The sequence below is a fragment of the Dermacentor silvarum genome, unplaced genomic scaffold (assembly GCF_013339745.2).
Source record: "Dermacentor silvarum isolate Dsil-2018 unplaced genomic scaffold, BIME_Dsil_1.4 Seq333, whole genome shotgun sequence".
Lineage (NCBI taxonomy): Eukaryota > Metazoa > Arthropoda > Arachnida > Ixodida > Ixodidae > Dermacentor > Dermacentor silvarum.
The window spans coordinates 158,806-172,357 of record NW_023606066.1 but is presented as its reverse complement, the minus strand read 5'-3'; the positions used below and the strand labels follow the sequence as shown (position 1 = coordinate 172,357).

Below are 13,552 nucleotides of genomic sequence, written 5' to 3'. Positions count from 1 at the left end.
TTTGTTCTTCATTCGGCAAATATTTTGGAGCAGTGGCTTGTCAGTTTCTGACGCAGTAAAGTTCCTCGGTGCGGCCACTATCTGACTATTTTCTGCCTAATCGCTCGCGGGTGTGCTCAGTTCCGATAGATTTGTTCTTGCTGCGCACGAGGCTTGAAACGTAGCTGTTTTGTACATTGTAATACCTTGTAGCAATTATATACATTACAGCTAGTAACTCGCTTTCTCCTGTGGACCGTCATGAAACATTCAGCTTCGACCATTCGTGCGCCATAGGTGTAGTCCGTCATTTATTGTGCGTATGAACTGCGCATATATTCAAGTGTGCACCCATTCACTTATTCTTGATACGTCGGCGATACAGTGGGCCTAAGTTTTCCTGCCATTTGGGACAGATGTGTATAGATAACGTGCGCGAAACTTACTATTACAGGAAGCGGCGCTACTCCCTTTGTCATTGTGTAACGAGTGGTACTCACTCTTGCCGACGTTGTGGGGATGAAGCCCTTTCTTTGAATGTTCGCGATACAAGGCTGGTGAATGAGCAAATTTCTGTATCCCCGAGGAAAGCCTACATCACGAAGTGCCGATAGCACGTTCGGACAGTTGCAGCAGCGGTCCGCGAACTTGACCACACAAATTCATTCTTTGCCTTAACACGCCAATCACTATTTTTGCAGCCAACTATATTGCACACGTCTTCAATCGACATGATTCAATCTAGCATGATTGGAGCAGAGTGTGTTAACGAAAACTCAGTTGCATTTCCGACAGCTGATCGCACAGAAGCAAGGTAGATGCGGCAATGGTTTCGTATTCGTGCGCGGACGCCGAGGAGAGATATAGCGCGCCGCAGGGAGCGCCATCTCGTTTCTCTAAAACAAACTGCTCCGCGAAAAGGGTAAATAACGGTTCAGCCGCGCGCAACGTCGGCTGCGCTGTCTAGACTAGCAGCGTGTTTGATAGTATGGCTGCCTCCGCTCTAGCTTTGAAGTACGCGTTATGTAATGCCGTGTTGAGCAGTGTAGGCAAAGCCAGAATGGGGAATTTGTTCTTGTCGTCTAGTAAGAAGACACGATATGCTGAAGTGAATTTTTTTAGCTTGGCGATTGGTCACATTTAGTGGTATAAATGCGGCGTTCCAGCCCACTGCATTAAATATGTAGATGCATTTCTTTCCATCGATAAAACAATACTACAACGGTTTTATACGGTATACGGAAGCGTGTTTACGCGATATTTAGTGAGTTTAGATCTAATGTTGCAATTTCGAGAAATCCAGCTATTGTGTTTATTGCTGCCTTAGTAACGCTTTTTAACTTGTTACGAGACGAATTGTGTTGGTAAGTGCATGTGGTTCACTGTATCGTTGCAATAAAATAAAGCAATACGTCTTGGGCTAGATTCATTATTATATTTAAAATACAAGAAAAGCTCTCGTAACTTGAGTCAGCAGACGCACCGACATAGATAGGCTAGCGCCAGCAAGGTCGCAACGTTGGTCCTTACATCATAACATTATTCACAGCACACGCCTCCGCTCCAGGTGCTTCATCTTCTACCTGTTACTTTCGCGCGCCATTTTCTTGCCCTTGACAAGAAAGTAAAGGCGTGTAATCGAATAGAACTTGCCAACATCGTTTGTGAGCTCTTTCTTGTACCGCTCACAGCCGATCAAATTCGGAGGATTCATCTGCAGAAAGGATGCATAGTCGGCGATACTGTTCCTTCGTAACTCATTTAAACTGAAGCACAGCGTGAAGGCGTCTTCGAGTGATGCTGTTAGTTTTCTTTAGTGCTTCAGAAGGGAGAAAAAGCCCTGACCTACTCATTTTGTTGAATTCAGTAATGTCCCTGAGCAATCGGAGCACTTGGTTCTTTGCAAGAACTTCCTTGCTACATAGCCTGCTATACAGAATATAAGCCTAGAATCACATTTCCGTGTAGCAGCGCAGCGGTGCGCGATGTCGCAGGCGCTGAGAACCACATGTGCGACTTGCAAATTTCCAACGTCGAGGACAGTGCCCACAATACAGTGTCCAGAGACAATCGCTTTCCGTCGTGCTGAACTAGTTAGAAGACTAGCCTTTATCGGAAGAAAGATTTCTGCAACATCGACGCGACTCAACATCGCATCAGAAGGCCGTGCGAGCTCTCCTGCGTTTCCTGAAGTCCACTGGCCTGTGTGAACGTCTGTGATCGGAACGCCTCTACTGTTACCTATGCCTGTGTTTTGTGTGTATGTGTTTTTTTCTCAGCTCTCTCTCTCTCTCTCTCTTTGCACTCTCTCGAACCCCTTTGCCCCCACCCCACTGTAGGGTAGCAAACCGGAAACTGACTTCTGGTTAACCTCCCTGCCTTTCCTCTCTCGCTTGCTCTCTCTCCAACGTCGAGGAGCTAGTCGGCGTACGCTTTTCGGTGTACTGCTTGCTCATTGACGTCGCCGATACTGAGCATGATACTGAGCAGCCTGGGGCGAACATCTCCGCTGTCAGACAGCGGAACATTTCCACTGTCTTTCTCACAAATTTAGAGCCCGACTTACAACAGTCAGTCAACACGTGATGGGTCACGTGTTGACTGACTGTTGTATAATTGCAGCACGTGGAAGTTTTTTTTTGTGAATTCATGATATAAAGGTTTTTGTCCACGTGTGCATTGTTAAATCTGTCCACGGGCGCATTTTTTAATCCTGTTTTCTGCCACAGGGCGGAAGACAGTACTCGCGTTCATGTTGTACATTCGTGCGCTGCTTGTACTTTTTTAACACCGCATGATTATGTGATTATATGTAGTGATGATTTTCATCTGCTGTGATTTTTAGAACTGCCCGGCCATTTTTTTCATTTTGTCACCGTGCTGTGACTAGGGTTTGATTGTGCGCATGTCGTATGGGACAACGCGATAAGTGTGTAGTGTCTCTATATATACCTGTAACGCAACCACACTTGTATTCACTCCGACGAAGGCCGGTCCTCCGGCCGAAACGTCAGTCAGTAAATATGCCATAAACGTTCGTCTTTTTTTCCTTTTTTGAATATATATATATATATATATATCGACGAACACACAATAATGTTTCAGTGCATTCATGCAAATTAGCGCTTCACATGCATTTTAAACAGTTGATTTGTTCTTCATAAAATGTGTCTCAATTTATTAGCACTGTCTGTTGTATGATTGACAAGCTCCATGAGTTATGGCGATGGTTAGATTGGTATTGTATGTATTCAAGCGGAACTTGTAACCGTGGACTCTAAATCAATAAACTGCAATGTGACCGGTCGCTCAGCCCTTCCAGTGGATTGAGTACGAAATCCGATGTCAACATGGTGACTTTGAACTTTGTACCTCTTCAGTACCTGTGCACGGCAAAAAAGAGAGAAAATGTGCAGCTTAAGCATCTGGTATGGGAAACATTTACACACGCAACAATTCTATCACTTTTAGTCACTGCGTATTCTGGCATAGCTTACCATTTAAGAAAATGAGAGGTTCCTAAAGCAACGCTTTCTTTCACAACCCCTTTTGTTATGCAGTCTAGGCTGTACCAGTGAACGCACAGCGCCTATATTTTGCAAAGCGGTAAGCAAGCAACGTGTGGCAGCATAGCCGTTAAATGGGTGCTGAACCCCCTCTCGGTCTTGGTGAAAGAGGATAGCATACGCATACTCTTTGCGTGCTGCTATATTTCATCATATAGCAGATTACGAAACGCGGCTGCAATCGACCAATACCTGACATCAATCAAGAAGGGTGTTTGGATCAGTGCGCTTCTTCCTAGTTGCACTGTCTAAATTTACTGACGCAGTTTAATAAACAAGCTGAAGTAAACGAAAATCTGTGTTTCAAATTCCGGAAGTACGACTAACGTACTATCGTCTGCGAACGCTTGGTCGCGCCCGTCCGCGTAGACCGCACTGCCTATCAGCGTCTTAGCCATCGGGTTATGCTAATTTCAATTTTTTTATTGCGATAACAAATAAGGACACTCCAGGTGCATTTCTGTCGTAGGCATCGCCATCGCTGTCTCCTTGAGCTTCCGTATAAAGTCCAAGGGCGATAAAATCGTTGCCGCGCACCATACGCTGTACGTGCGCGTGAATGCGTGCAAGGTTAAGCTCGCGCATTCAAGGGAGGAAAGCGGGAAGGAAGCGCGCCCTCTTTTGTCGCGCACAATGCTCCAGGCGGAGAGTAGGGAGGGGGGGGGGAGTTCTACTTTGGGCGGCCCGGGCGGCCCGGGCGGCCGCGCGCTGTATCTTGAAAGTCATCTGCGTCGGGGACACAGTGCACCCTGCGCTGTGTTTTCGCGGCTTAGTTTGCGCTGACGCGAGAGGCAGCACGAAAGTCGATTCGCTCGGTGCTGCAGCTGCGCTTCCTCACTCCAGCGTTTTGACAGCGAGTTTCCGCGGTCATCGTGTGAGATGTGTTCATGTGCGCTTGTGCGCGCGTGACACCATGCTTGTTCATTTAGTCAATATGCCTATGTTTACAAGTTTATGCGGCCGATAAGACTACTTCGTAAGGATAGTAGTTTAGCCGGATAGTAGATTAGCTGTCCACTAATTTGCTATCGCAAACGATGCTTCACCTTTCGGGCGAAACTGCGACATTTTTTAAACATCAACTAGCCTAGAACGACGCGAAACGTAAGATGAGACGTACGCTTGCCAGCGTGCGCTCACTCCTGACCTCTCCTGGATAGCGCCTTTGTAGACTTCGCTTCGTGATGAGCTATTGCACAAAATGCGCAGTTTGAATTCGGCTACTATCGGTTGGTCAAGCTGGTGCAGCATAAAGCGCCACACTTAGCAAGGCCAGATTCAGCCCTGTCGTGCAGCGTAGTGCAGCTACCGTGGCTACCGCCCGCGGGGTGCCGTGACGAGCGCCTTCACTGAGTCCCTTCGGCTTGCCGAGGACAACAACGTGCTCTGATCTCTGGGTGACGTGACTCAAGGCCCGAGCGCCAACATCGGACGAACGGGTCGTCTGCTTCCGGACTTGCACACCCCCGAGGTCTGCCGCCATCATCGTTGAAGCTCATTATTTTAGAAATCCTTTCAACGCGAGCCCGAAGTGCTGTATCAAACGCTTAGCTGATGGGCGTGCTTTCCACGTACCCGCACGAGTGAATATGAAGATCAAGTTTGTTCGATCCTTAGAAATTGTGTCATTTGTCGTAAGGATAATTGCGAAGGGAAATGTGCTACTCTTGTCCCTCGGTGCGAGAATGGCCGCGGGTGGCTATCTAGTACACTGTAGCACAGCTGGGAAGTGAGACACCATCAACTAAACCGTAAGCTGATGGATAGCCTCTGAGTTTCGGGCACCGTACGCGCCAACGTTGGAAGTAGTGGCGGCTATGTGAACGTCCAAAATCAAACTTCAACTGCGCCCCACGGTGACGTTCAGTAGGCAGTGTCGTGGGCAGCACCCCACTCCACCGTAGCCTTCGCAGTGCAAGACATTGAAGAAGGAACTGGAGCACCGACTGGCGGTCATCTTCGCTAGGTGAAGAGAATGACATCCCTTCACCTAGCAGGTTTCCGCTGAACTATTACGTCATGACAGGGAGTATTTGACTGCCAATAACTCCGATTCTGCTGATCGCATTGAAGTACTTTCTGCAGCAAAGTATTTCTGAAATAGTCTGTTTTGCGGCGAATGCATTTCTCTACATCAATAAAAGGTGGTTCAGGGCACTCCAAATTACGTCCCCGTATCATGCCTTCACCCCTATTACCGTACTTTAATGCTGCATGCTACTGCAGTGTCAATATCGACGCAAGAAGTCGTCAATACACCGCAGCCCAACTGCATTTCTAGGAACACTTACAGAGCATCCCTGAAAATTGTTCCTACAAAGACACTTAATATCGATTAAGCGCGACTATTAATTTAACGGTGTGGTTGGGGTGTGTTTCTTAGAATACCTGTGTCGATTTAATTCCGGCCGAGAGTTCGGTTCGGTTCGGGTTATCTGATTGGTTTCAGATACGGTTCATTATGTTTCACTTGTACTCGTTGCGTGAATACCTTTGCGCGCAGCTTTTTCTAACGGACCGGAGTGTGCAGTTCTGCCGCCTTTCTGTCTTCTATGCCATCACTGAATTAAAAAAAATTAAAAGGTAAATTATGGAGTTTTACGTGCCAAAACCACGATCTGATTATGAGGCACGCGGTAGTGGGGTACTCCGGAAATTTGGACCACCTGGGGTTCTTTAACGTGCACCTAAAGCTAAGTACCCGGGTGTTTTCGCATTTCGCCCCCATCGAAATGCGGCCGCTGTGGCTCATTGAACAGCTTCCCGGATTTGCCTATTTACACTACACATAGATCATTGAATTAGGATACAGTAATCTATGCGTAGTGTAAATAGCGACTTCTGGGTAGCTGTTCACGCAATCTAAGGCACTTTTTAACCTAAACGCGTTTAGTATTGAGCTAACTACTTGATTATCACCCCTAATGCTTCTATCATTCAGTACCTCCCGCTACTTTCTGGCGGAGCATAGCAATCCAGGTAGTACCACTGCTTCGTATGACGTCATCGCGACTCATCTCATCGTGACCCTTCACTGTAACAATATCTTACGTTTTTCTCATCGGAACCATTTAAAATAGGTTTATGCCAGACTCGACAGGGCTAACTTATTACAATGAACTGGCTATTGAATGACTTACTTCCCAGTGAAGCGTCATGTTTATTAAAAAATGTCACAGTTTCGCCCTAAGGGCGAAGCAATGAATGCGATAGCAACACAGCAATGTCATACGAAGTAAGGTGAGCGGCCTTGGTAGCAATATGAATTGTAGTAAACATGAGCTGCTTAAGTAAGCAGGTGTGCTGCGGCGTAAGTAGACCGACATGAAGAGAGACTCGATGACCATGAGAAGGCGCGTGTGAAACGGTGGTGTGATGAGAAGCGCTTACCGTGGGCAGCGCGTGCGAAGGGACACACCTGTAGTGCTGCACTGCCGATCTGGGCAGCATTGCATGTGTAGCGTGCGTTGGAAAATGTGGCCCGACTATTACTAACTGAATGAACAAGCGTGGTGTGAGCGCGCACAAACAAACATGAATAGATCACAATGAATGACTGCAGCCAACGACTGTCAAAACGCTGGCAGCGAGCGCATACGCCGCGCAGCGGGCGAAGGTACGTGCGGTCTATCGCTTCAACGGAAACTGAGCGACGAATGCACGGCGCATAAAGGTCAGAGCCGTGTGGAGATAAGAGACGGTGCGGACGAACGACGAGCGCGGTTGTTGGCAGCGTAGAAGTGCGCCCCCCCCCCCCCCCCCCCGCTCCGTCCGGCGCTGGCTTCCCGCTTCCTTGCTTGCGCGTGGGAGAGATAAGAGACTGTGCGGACGAGCGACGAGCGCGGTTGTTGGCAGAGAAGTGCCCCCCGCCCCTGCTCCCTCCGGCGGTGGCTTTCCGCTTCCTTGCTTGCGCGTGCTAGATTGAGTGCGTTCGCTCTTCGTGATAGCGCGCGTCCCCGCACGCTTCCGCTGGGGCATACGGCGCGCGGCGAAGATTTTATCTATACGGAACCTCACGGCGACGGCGACGCTGACGGCAGAAATCCGGTTGAAGTGTCCACATAATTGCTATCGCAATAAAAACTGTCAGCCCTTCCACTGGGTAGAGATGGTAGACCAGCGAAGCTGTACTATGGTGGGAATTATGTATTTCCAATTATGACTATTATGATGTGATGGTGTAACTGGTTATTTGAACTATTAAAGAATGAAAAAAAAAAAATATATATATATATATATATGATCTGGTGGTTTTCATTTATTTATTGTCCACAGGGACCATGGCCTAATGGTCGCTACGGTACACCGCCATAGGATGTACGGCAAAGGTGGGCACGTTCTTCATAAACACGTCACCAACGTCGCGCGCTTTCGTGCGAACGCAGGCAGAACGTCGCCGCTGTCGACAACAGTTCTGCGCGTTGCGAAGCATCAATTGCGATAGCAAATTAGTAGCGAGCTATACGGAGTAAGGATAGCAGTTTTATCGGCTGTATAAACTTGGACAAATGCGCTTACTAACTGAGTTAACAAGGATGGTGTCAGCGCGCACACGCAACATGACGAGATCACACTCGATGGCCGCACACAACCGCTGTCAAAACACTGGCGTGAGCAAGCGCGCCAGCAGCAGCGAGCGAAGGTTCATGCGGTCTATCGCTTCAACGGAAACTGAGTGGCGAAAGCACACTGCATACAAAGCTAGGAGCCGTGTTGCAGATCGCTTTCAAGATACAGTGCGCGCGACCGCGCGTCGCCGCGCAAAGTACAAGTACGCAGCTCGCAGAGCAAAAGCCGCCACTCCTTCCCTCCCGCACTGCCTTCCCGCTTTCCTCCTTTGGCGTGGGTGATTGAGTCGCCAGTTCCCCTTGCGCCCGGTCGCAAGATATGCATTTGGTGCCGCAGCTAAACGTCGCCTCCCCCCTCCCCCCTCCCGTCCCCCACGGCCTTTCGCGCGACGGAAGAAGTCGCGCTTGCTCTCCGCCGTGCGTTCGCTCCCCGTGACAGCACGCGTCCCTTGCGCGCTTTCACTCGCACATACAGCATACGGTCAATGAGAGTTTTTTTTCTACACGCGGACACAACCATCGAAGACTGAGCCCTTCACAGCTTCGCTGTAAAAAAAACTAGGAGTTTCAATTGGAGCAGAAATTATGCAAATTGGTTTCCAATTAGGTTCACCATTTTTGAAATCAAAGTGATGGCTAAAATGTGGCTCGTGAAAAAAAATTCTTAAACAATAGAGTGATGAACAATGGTGAGACAAGGGAGCCAGCATTTTCACAAGTCAGGATCAACGAACGTCTAAATCTCTGTTTGGGTTGGATTTGTTTAATTATGCAATGAAGGATGTGCAGCATGCGACGGTGTATTACTTCTCGTCCTATGAGAAAGCTTCTAATTGAAAGTCCTACGCTTGACGCTGTAACAAGCGATTCCCAGAGAAAGAAGTGCACCGAGAGTTGGGCTATCCAGTGTCTGAACATGTGTGCAATCTGTTTACCGTAGGCAGTTCTTAGCTATCCTCGGGCAGCTGAACTTTTCACCAGACTTAGGTAATAAAAACGTTTATTGCGCAACAATTACGATGAGTGTGGTTGCTTGAATCTGTTGATACTGCTTTCTAATCAGGTTAATTGTGGCAGCTAGGTAGGAAGTTACGCAGTCCTTCAAGCTGCTCCTACTTCTAATTTCATGTATTGGAGCATAATTTTATGATTGCAATCCCTGGGTTGCGCTATTATTGACATGTTAATAACACTTGTACACCCTGCAGTCCGCGTGTAAATGAAGAGGACCGAGCGGGAAGACAGGCTAAAACATACATCGAAAAACTAACATGATCACATATAACAAGCCGACTTGAAGGAACAAGGTGTGGCGGGACGGTTATTACACATTATTCCTCTATAGTGAGAACTCAAAAGAAGTGGTAGTAGAGGGAAAGAATTATTGTTACTCCGCTTTTGATTTATAGATTTGCGAATGGTAATTCTTGCTCACTTGAGTCAGAAGTGTGCAGAGCTCCATCTCGGCGATTCTTTTACCAATGCACGTTCGCGGCCCAATGCCAAAGGGCAACGACGCGAACGGATGCAGGGTCCACGCTTTAACGCCGGCCTTGCCGGAATCACGCTCCTCCTCGCTCGACCTCTGCAGCCACCTTTCGGGCAGAAACGCGGACGCTCGGCTGAAGTTCTCCTCCAGCCTCCCGGCTACGTACCACTCGGTCCTTAGCACCACCTGAGGATTTCCAAAACGGGTCCGCAAAGATTACATAGGTATCCACACATGAGCAATCGGACAGCGGCCTAGGTACAAGTTCATACGTTTTATACAAGTTCATACATTAGAACTCTAGAATAATTCAATTTACTAATATGAGGCCGTCAAGATGAAGCGCAGACGAAATTTTTCCAGAAGAGTGCAGCATTCTTAAGCTTTAATTATATTTTATTGCAGAACGTGTCTCCAATAATTACTATAATGTAAGGATGTATACATTGAAGTAATGCGTGAGACACCAGAACAATAATGGTAAACAATTTTAGTAAACGTTTTGTCCATATAATTGCAATCGCAAGCGTATGGGTGCGATTCCTATATAGGAATGGCACTCATACGCTAGCGCGTAGGGCGCGTTCACGTAGCGGAACATCACTGTAAATTTTTTAACGCGACATCGCTAAGGGCCCCGTGTCGCAGAAAACCCGGCGTTGGCGCCGGCGCCGGCATCGGCGTAAGGCTCCTCTATTTTTCAAAGGTCGCGACAACTACACGCGCGCCCTCTCGAGGGGTCCAAGGAGCAGCGCTAGCGGACGACGCGGTGCTCGCTCCCGTGCATTCCGCGGACGCCTGAAACCACACTCCGTGCTCACTTGAACCTGCTAACTATTAATATTTGTGGCCTAAGCTGCTCAGGAAACTTCAAAACGACAGGGACAACAGCTTGAACGAGCCAGGAGCACGTTAAACGTTAAAATAAAACGCGTGCGTGTCCGAAGCAGCTCATTCTAGTTTTCAACAGCGGCGGTCATACAGGACATTTTTTCTTCATTGTTTGCGTGTTTTGAAATTGAGCGTAACTCTAAATAGAGACGATAGTTGGGTTAGCGGATAGTGCTTGTTTCGTAGTTCGCAAAAATAGGCACGTTGTGAGCTGACTGCAACATTCGGTAACGTCATTGCGCACCAGACGCTCTAATAGTGCGCAGTGCATAATACTCTAATAGCTTTACTTAAGTGAAAGAGTTGCACTGCATCTTTGCAACATCAGCAACCAGAGTACTTTCCAAGACCTAGGAAATATAGCATGCCTATTAGTGTCTATGAGGCGCCAATTTAAATTTTGTCTATTTTTAAAGAAATGCAATTTATCCAAACTTTTCCTCTTTTAATACCCCCACCGCCTGCTTCCTCCTTGTACCTTTGCAAGCCCGCATATATATAGCTGTGTTTGGAATGTTACCCAACGCACTTACAAATAAATTGAGGTATTTCTACACCTGTAGTCTCTAAAACCAGACTATAGCCAGAAAAGGTGAGTTAGGTGGTTTTTTATAGAGGTGCAGATGAGGTGAAGGACCTCTTATTTAACATATTGCTTTTCTTGCAGGAATGCATAACAAACTTTTTCTTTGAAAGGGTTGCTGTAAGCACCGATTTGAAGCATGTCTTATAGGAGGATACAATAAAAAAAACTGCAGTTAGTAAATAGCACCATTGTCTACAGCGTCATGTAGCACTCCACTGACGAACACAACAATAAAAACAGCTCTTTGACGTTCGACTATATCAAAGAAGCCAGAGGCAGAAGAACTCTTCAGCATGGCCGCTGGAGCAATGAAGCATGGCATACATTTTGCGATGGAGGCAAAAAGCAAAAACGCATGTGTTCTTGCGTTGTAGAGCACGTTAACGAACCCCAGGTGGTCAAAATTATTCTGGAGTCCTCCACTACGGCGTGCTTCATAATCAGCACTAGTTTTGGCACGTAAAACCCCAGAATTAAAGAAGAAGAAATAGCAAATATCGATGTTGACTACACTACATGACAGCATTAATATAATGAACGACACCAAATACCTGTCATTTAATAAGGACTTCCTAACAAGGACTGCCGATTTAATGCCAAAAATAAAGCTTTACCTAAAAAAATCAGGCAGCACCCGTCTCACGATCATTCTTTAAACCACCTCAGATATTTTTTAGTATTTCAAGTAAACACGCGCATTGAGTTCAGAATGCTGCCGATCAACGATGCCAAAGGCTGCAGTGCTTCGCGCCGCGGGCTCCCAACACATAAAAAATAACAATGCAGACTTCCACTCGTGGCCTTTCCGGGATCCCCAGCGGTCGTCATGATGTCAGCAGGATGAATATGGTGATGTCAGCGTCGGGACGATGCACATGGTCGAACAAGAACCTACGACTTCCGGTTTGTCTGCTAGCAGGTACGCGCGCTTTCTGCTCTTCCTCGTTGTGTTGCTCGCTTGTGCGCCCCTTGCGAATCGGTAATTACAGCCAGCAACGCAAGTGCCAAATAGCTCGCGTTCCGACACAGTCGTGCTTAGCGGTCTGATTAGCTGCGCGAACAGGGTGCGACAGTGTTGACCTTTCTAGACGAGCGCGCAACACAGGGTCTATAGCGGTACGCTTCGCATGAACACGGGCCGGCACCGCAGCATAGAGATGGGTAGCTCAGGAGCGAGCCGGATCTTGAGAGCGGCTCTTTTTAAAGAGCGAGTGAGCGGTCGTTAAGTAAAAGTGAGCGGCGGTTCTTTTGGAGAAAGGGAGCCGGTTCTCTCGCGTTCAGAGAGCCGTGCCGATGCGTTCCGTCAGAGCCGGGTCTCCTGCGGGTGCGACTTCCACGCCATCTATTAGCGGTACGAGAAAGCAACTGCCCTCCCGCCCTTCCTCGCAAGCACGGTGTAAGAGTACTTAGGTGTTGACACTGCGGCGGAGCGAGCGTCCAGATTATGTTCGGCCGCGCGCGGGCGCACCGAGTAGCTCTGCTGCGAGCAGATAGATGGCGGCGCGGCCAGCGGTCCCAGCTTAGCGGCGCCGGCGGCTTGGCATTCCTCTGCCTCCGCTAAATTTTCGTTCATAGTGGCGCCAGTAAAAGTAAAAGCGCGAAGGAAATTCGTGTTTTCAGATTAAGGTGATAAGTGTACCAGGCTGAATGCTTTGCTAATATGAACGTATATTGTACAGGGCGTGAATGACGTGAACACGGATTGATGGGGCAGCACTCAACGCCCACTCACATTCCGTTCGCGCGCACAATTTGTTGGCCGATCTAGTCATGCATACAAGCATAAAAAATGAAAGCGTAAGCCCGCGTGTTGCCCCTCGATCAGAAGAAAATAGTGACTGCACCGGAAAATTCAAACTCAGAAAACCGTTCAAGCATCGTCACGCGAATTCAGTGTGGGCGCGATATAATTTAAGAAATGAAACGGCGCAAGCTTGCGATATGCAACACCCTAGAGCAAAGTGGGTGTTCATGGCTAGAACCTCTGATGAGAAAGCACCATAGCTAGGTAAAGAAATCTTTCAAAAGATGATTTATCAGGCGGGACGAAGGCAGGCGTTTTATCTTGGATTACAATATCGCTAATACAGTTTATTTGTGAAAATCTTTTTATTTCAATTCTACTTAACATAGACTGTGTTATTATTCATTTGGCTTTCGTCGTTTGGGGAGCGAGTGACTCTTGCAGGATCTAAGGGTGACTTTCGTTTTTTTTAAAGTGTATATGAGAATGTGAGAATGTAAGCTTATTTGGAAGTGCATGCTATACCCTGTCCACAAATACACTTACACCCACCACACATAATGTGTTCGTTTATTTTCAAGGACACCAGAATAAAAACTGTGCATGAAGCAGCTCAATAATTGTAACAGCAGATACCATTCCAGAAGCTTACGCTTTCAGGCACTCCCACATGCAAGAATGTGGAATAAAACATGTAAGCTTTAATTACACAACATACGCGCATTGTAA

General features: G+C 47.5%; 1 protein-coding gene across 1 annotated transcript in view; it reads right to left on the bottom strand.

The window, feature by feature from the left end:
* Window positions 1-3,166: 3,166 nt before the first annotated feature.
* The window catches only part of LOC119434945 (probable cytochrome P450 12a4, mitochondrial), a 163,319-nt gene continuing 152,933 nt past the window's right edge, over window positions 3,167-13,552 (bottom strand). Inside the window, exons 7-8 of the mRNA XM_037701946.2 lie at window positions 9,549-9,788; window positions 3,167-3,362 (exon numbers count right to left, since the gene is read on the bottom strand). Of these exons, the coding sequence (XP_037557874.2) occupies window positions 3,231-3,362; window positions 9,549-9,788 (372 nt within the window). The 3' untranslated portion in view covers window positions 3,167-3,230. The remainder of the gene's footprint in view (window positions 3,363-9,548; window positions 9,789-13,552) is intronic.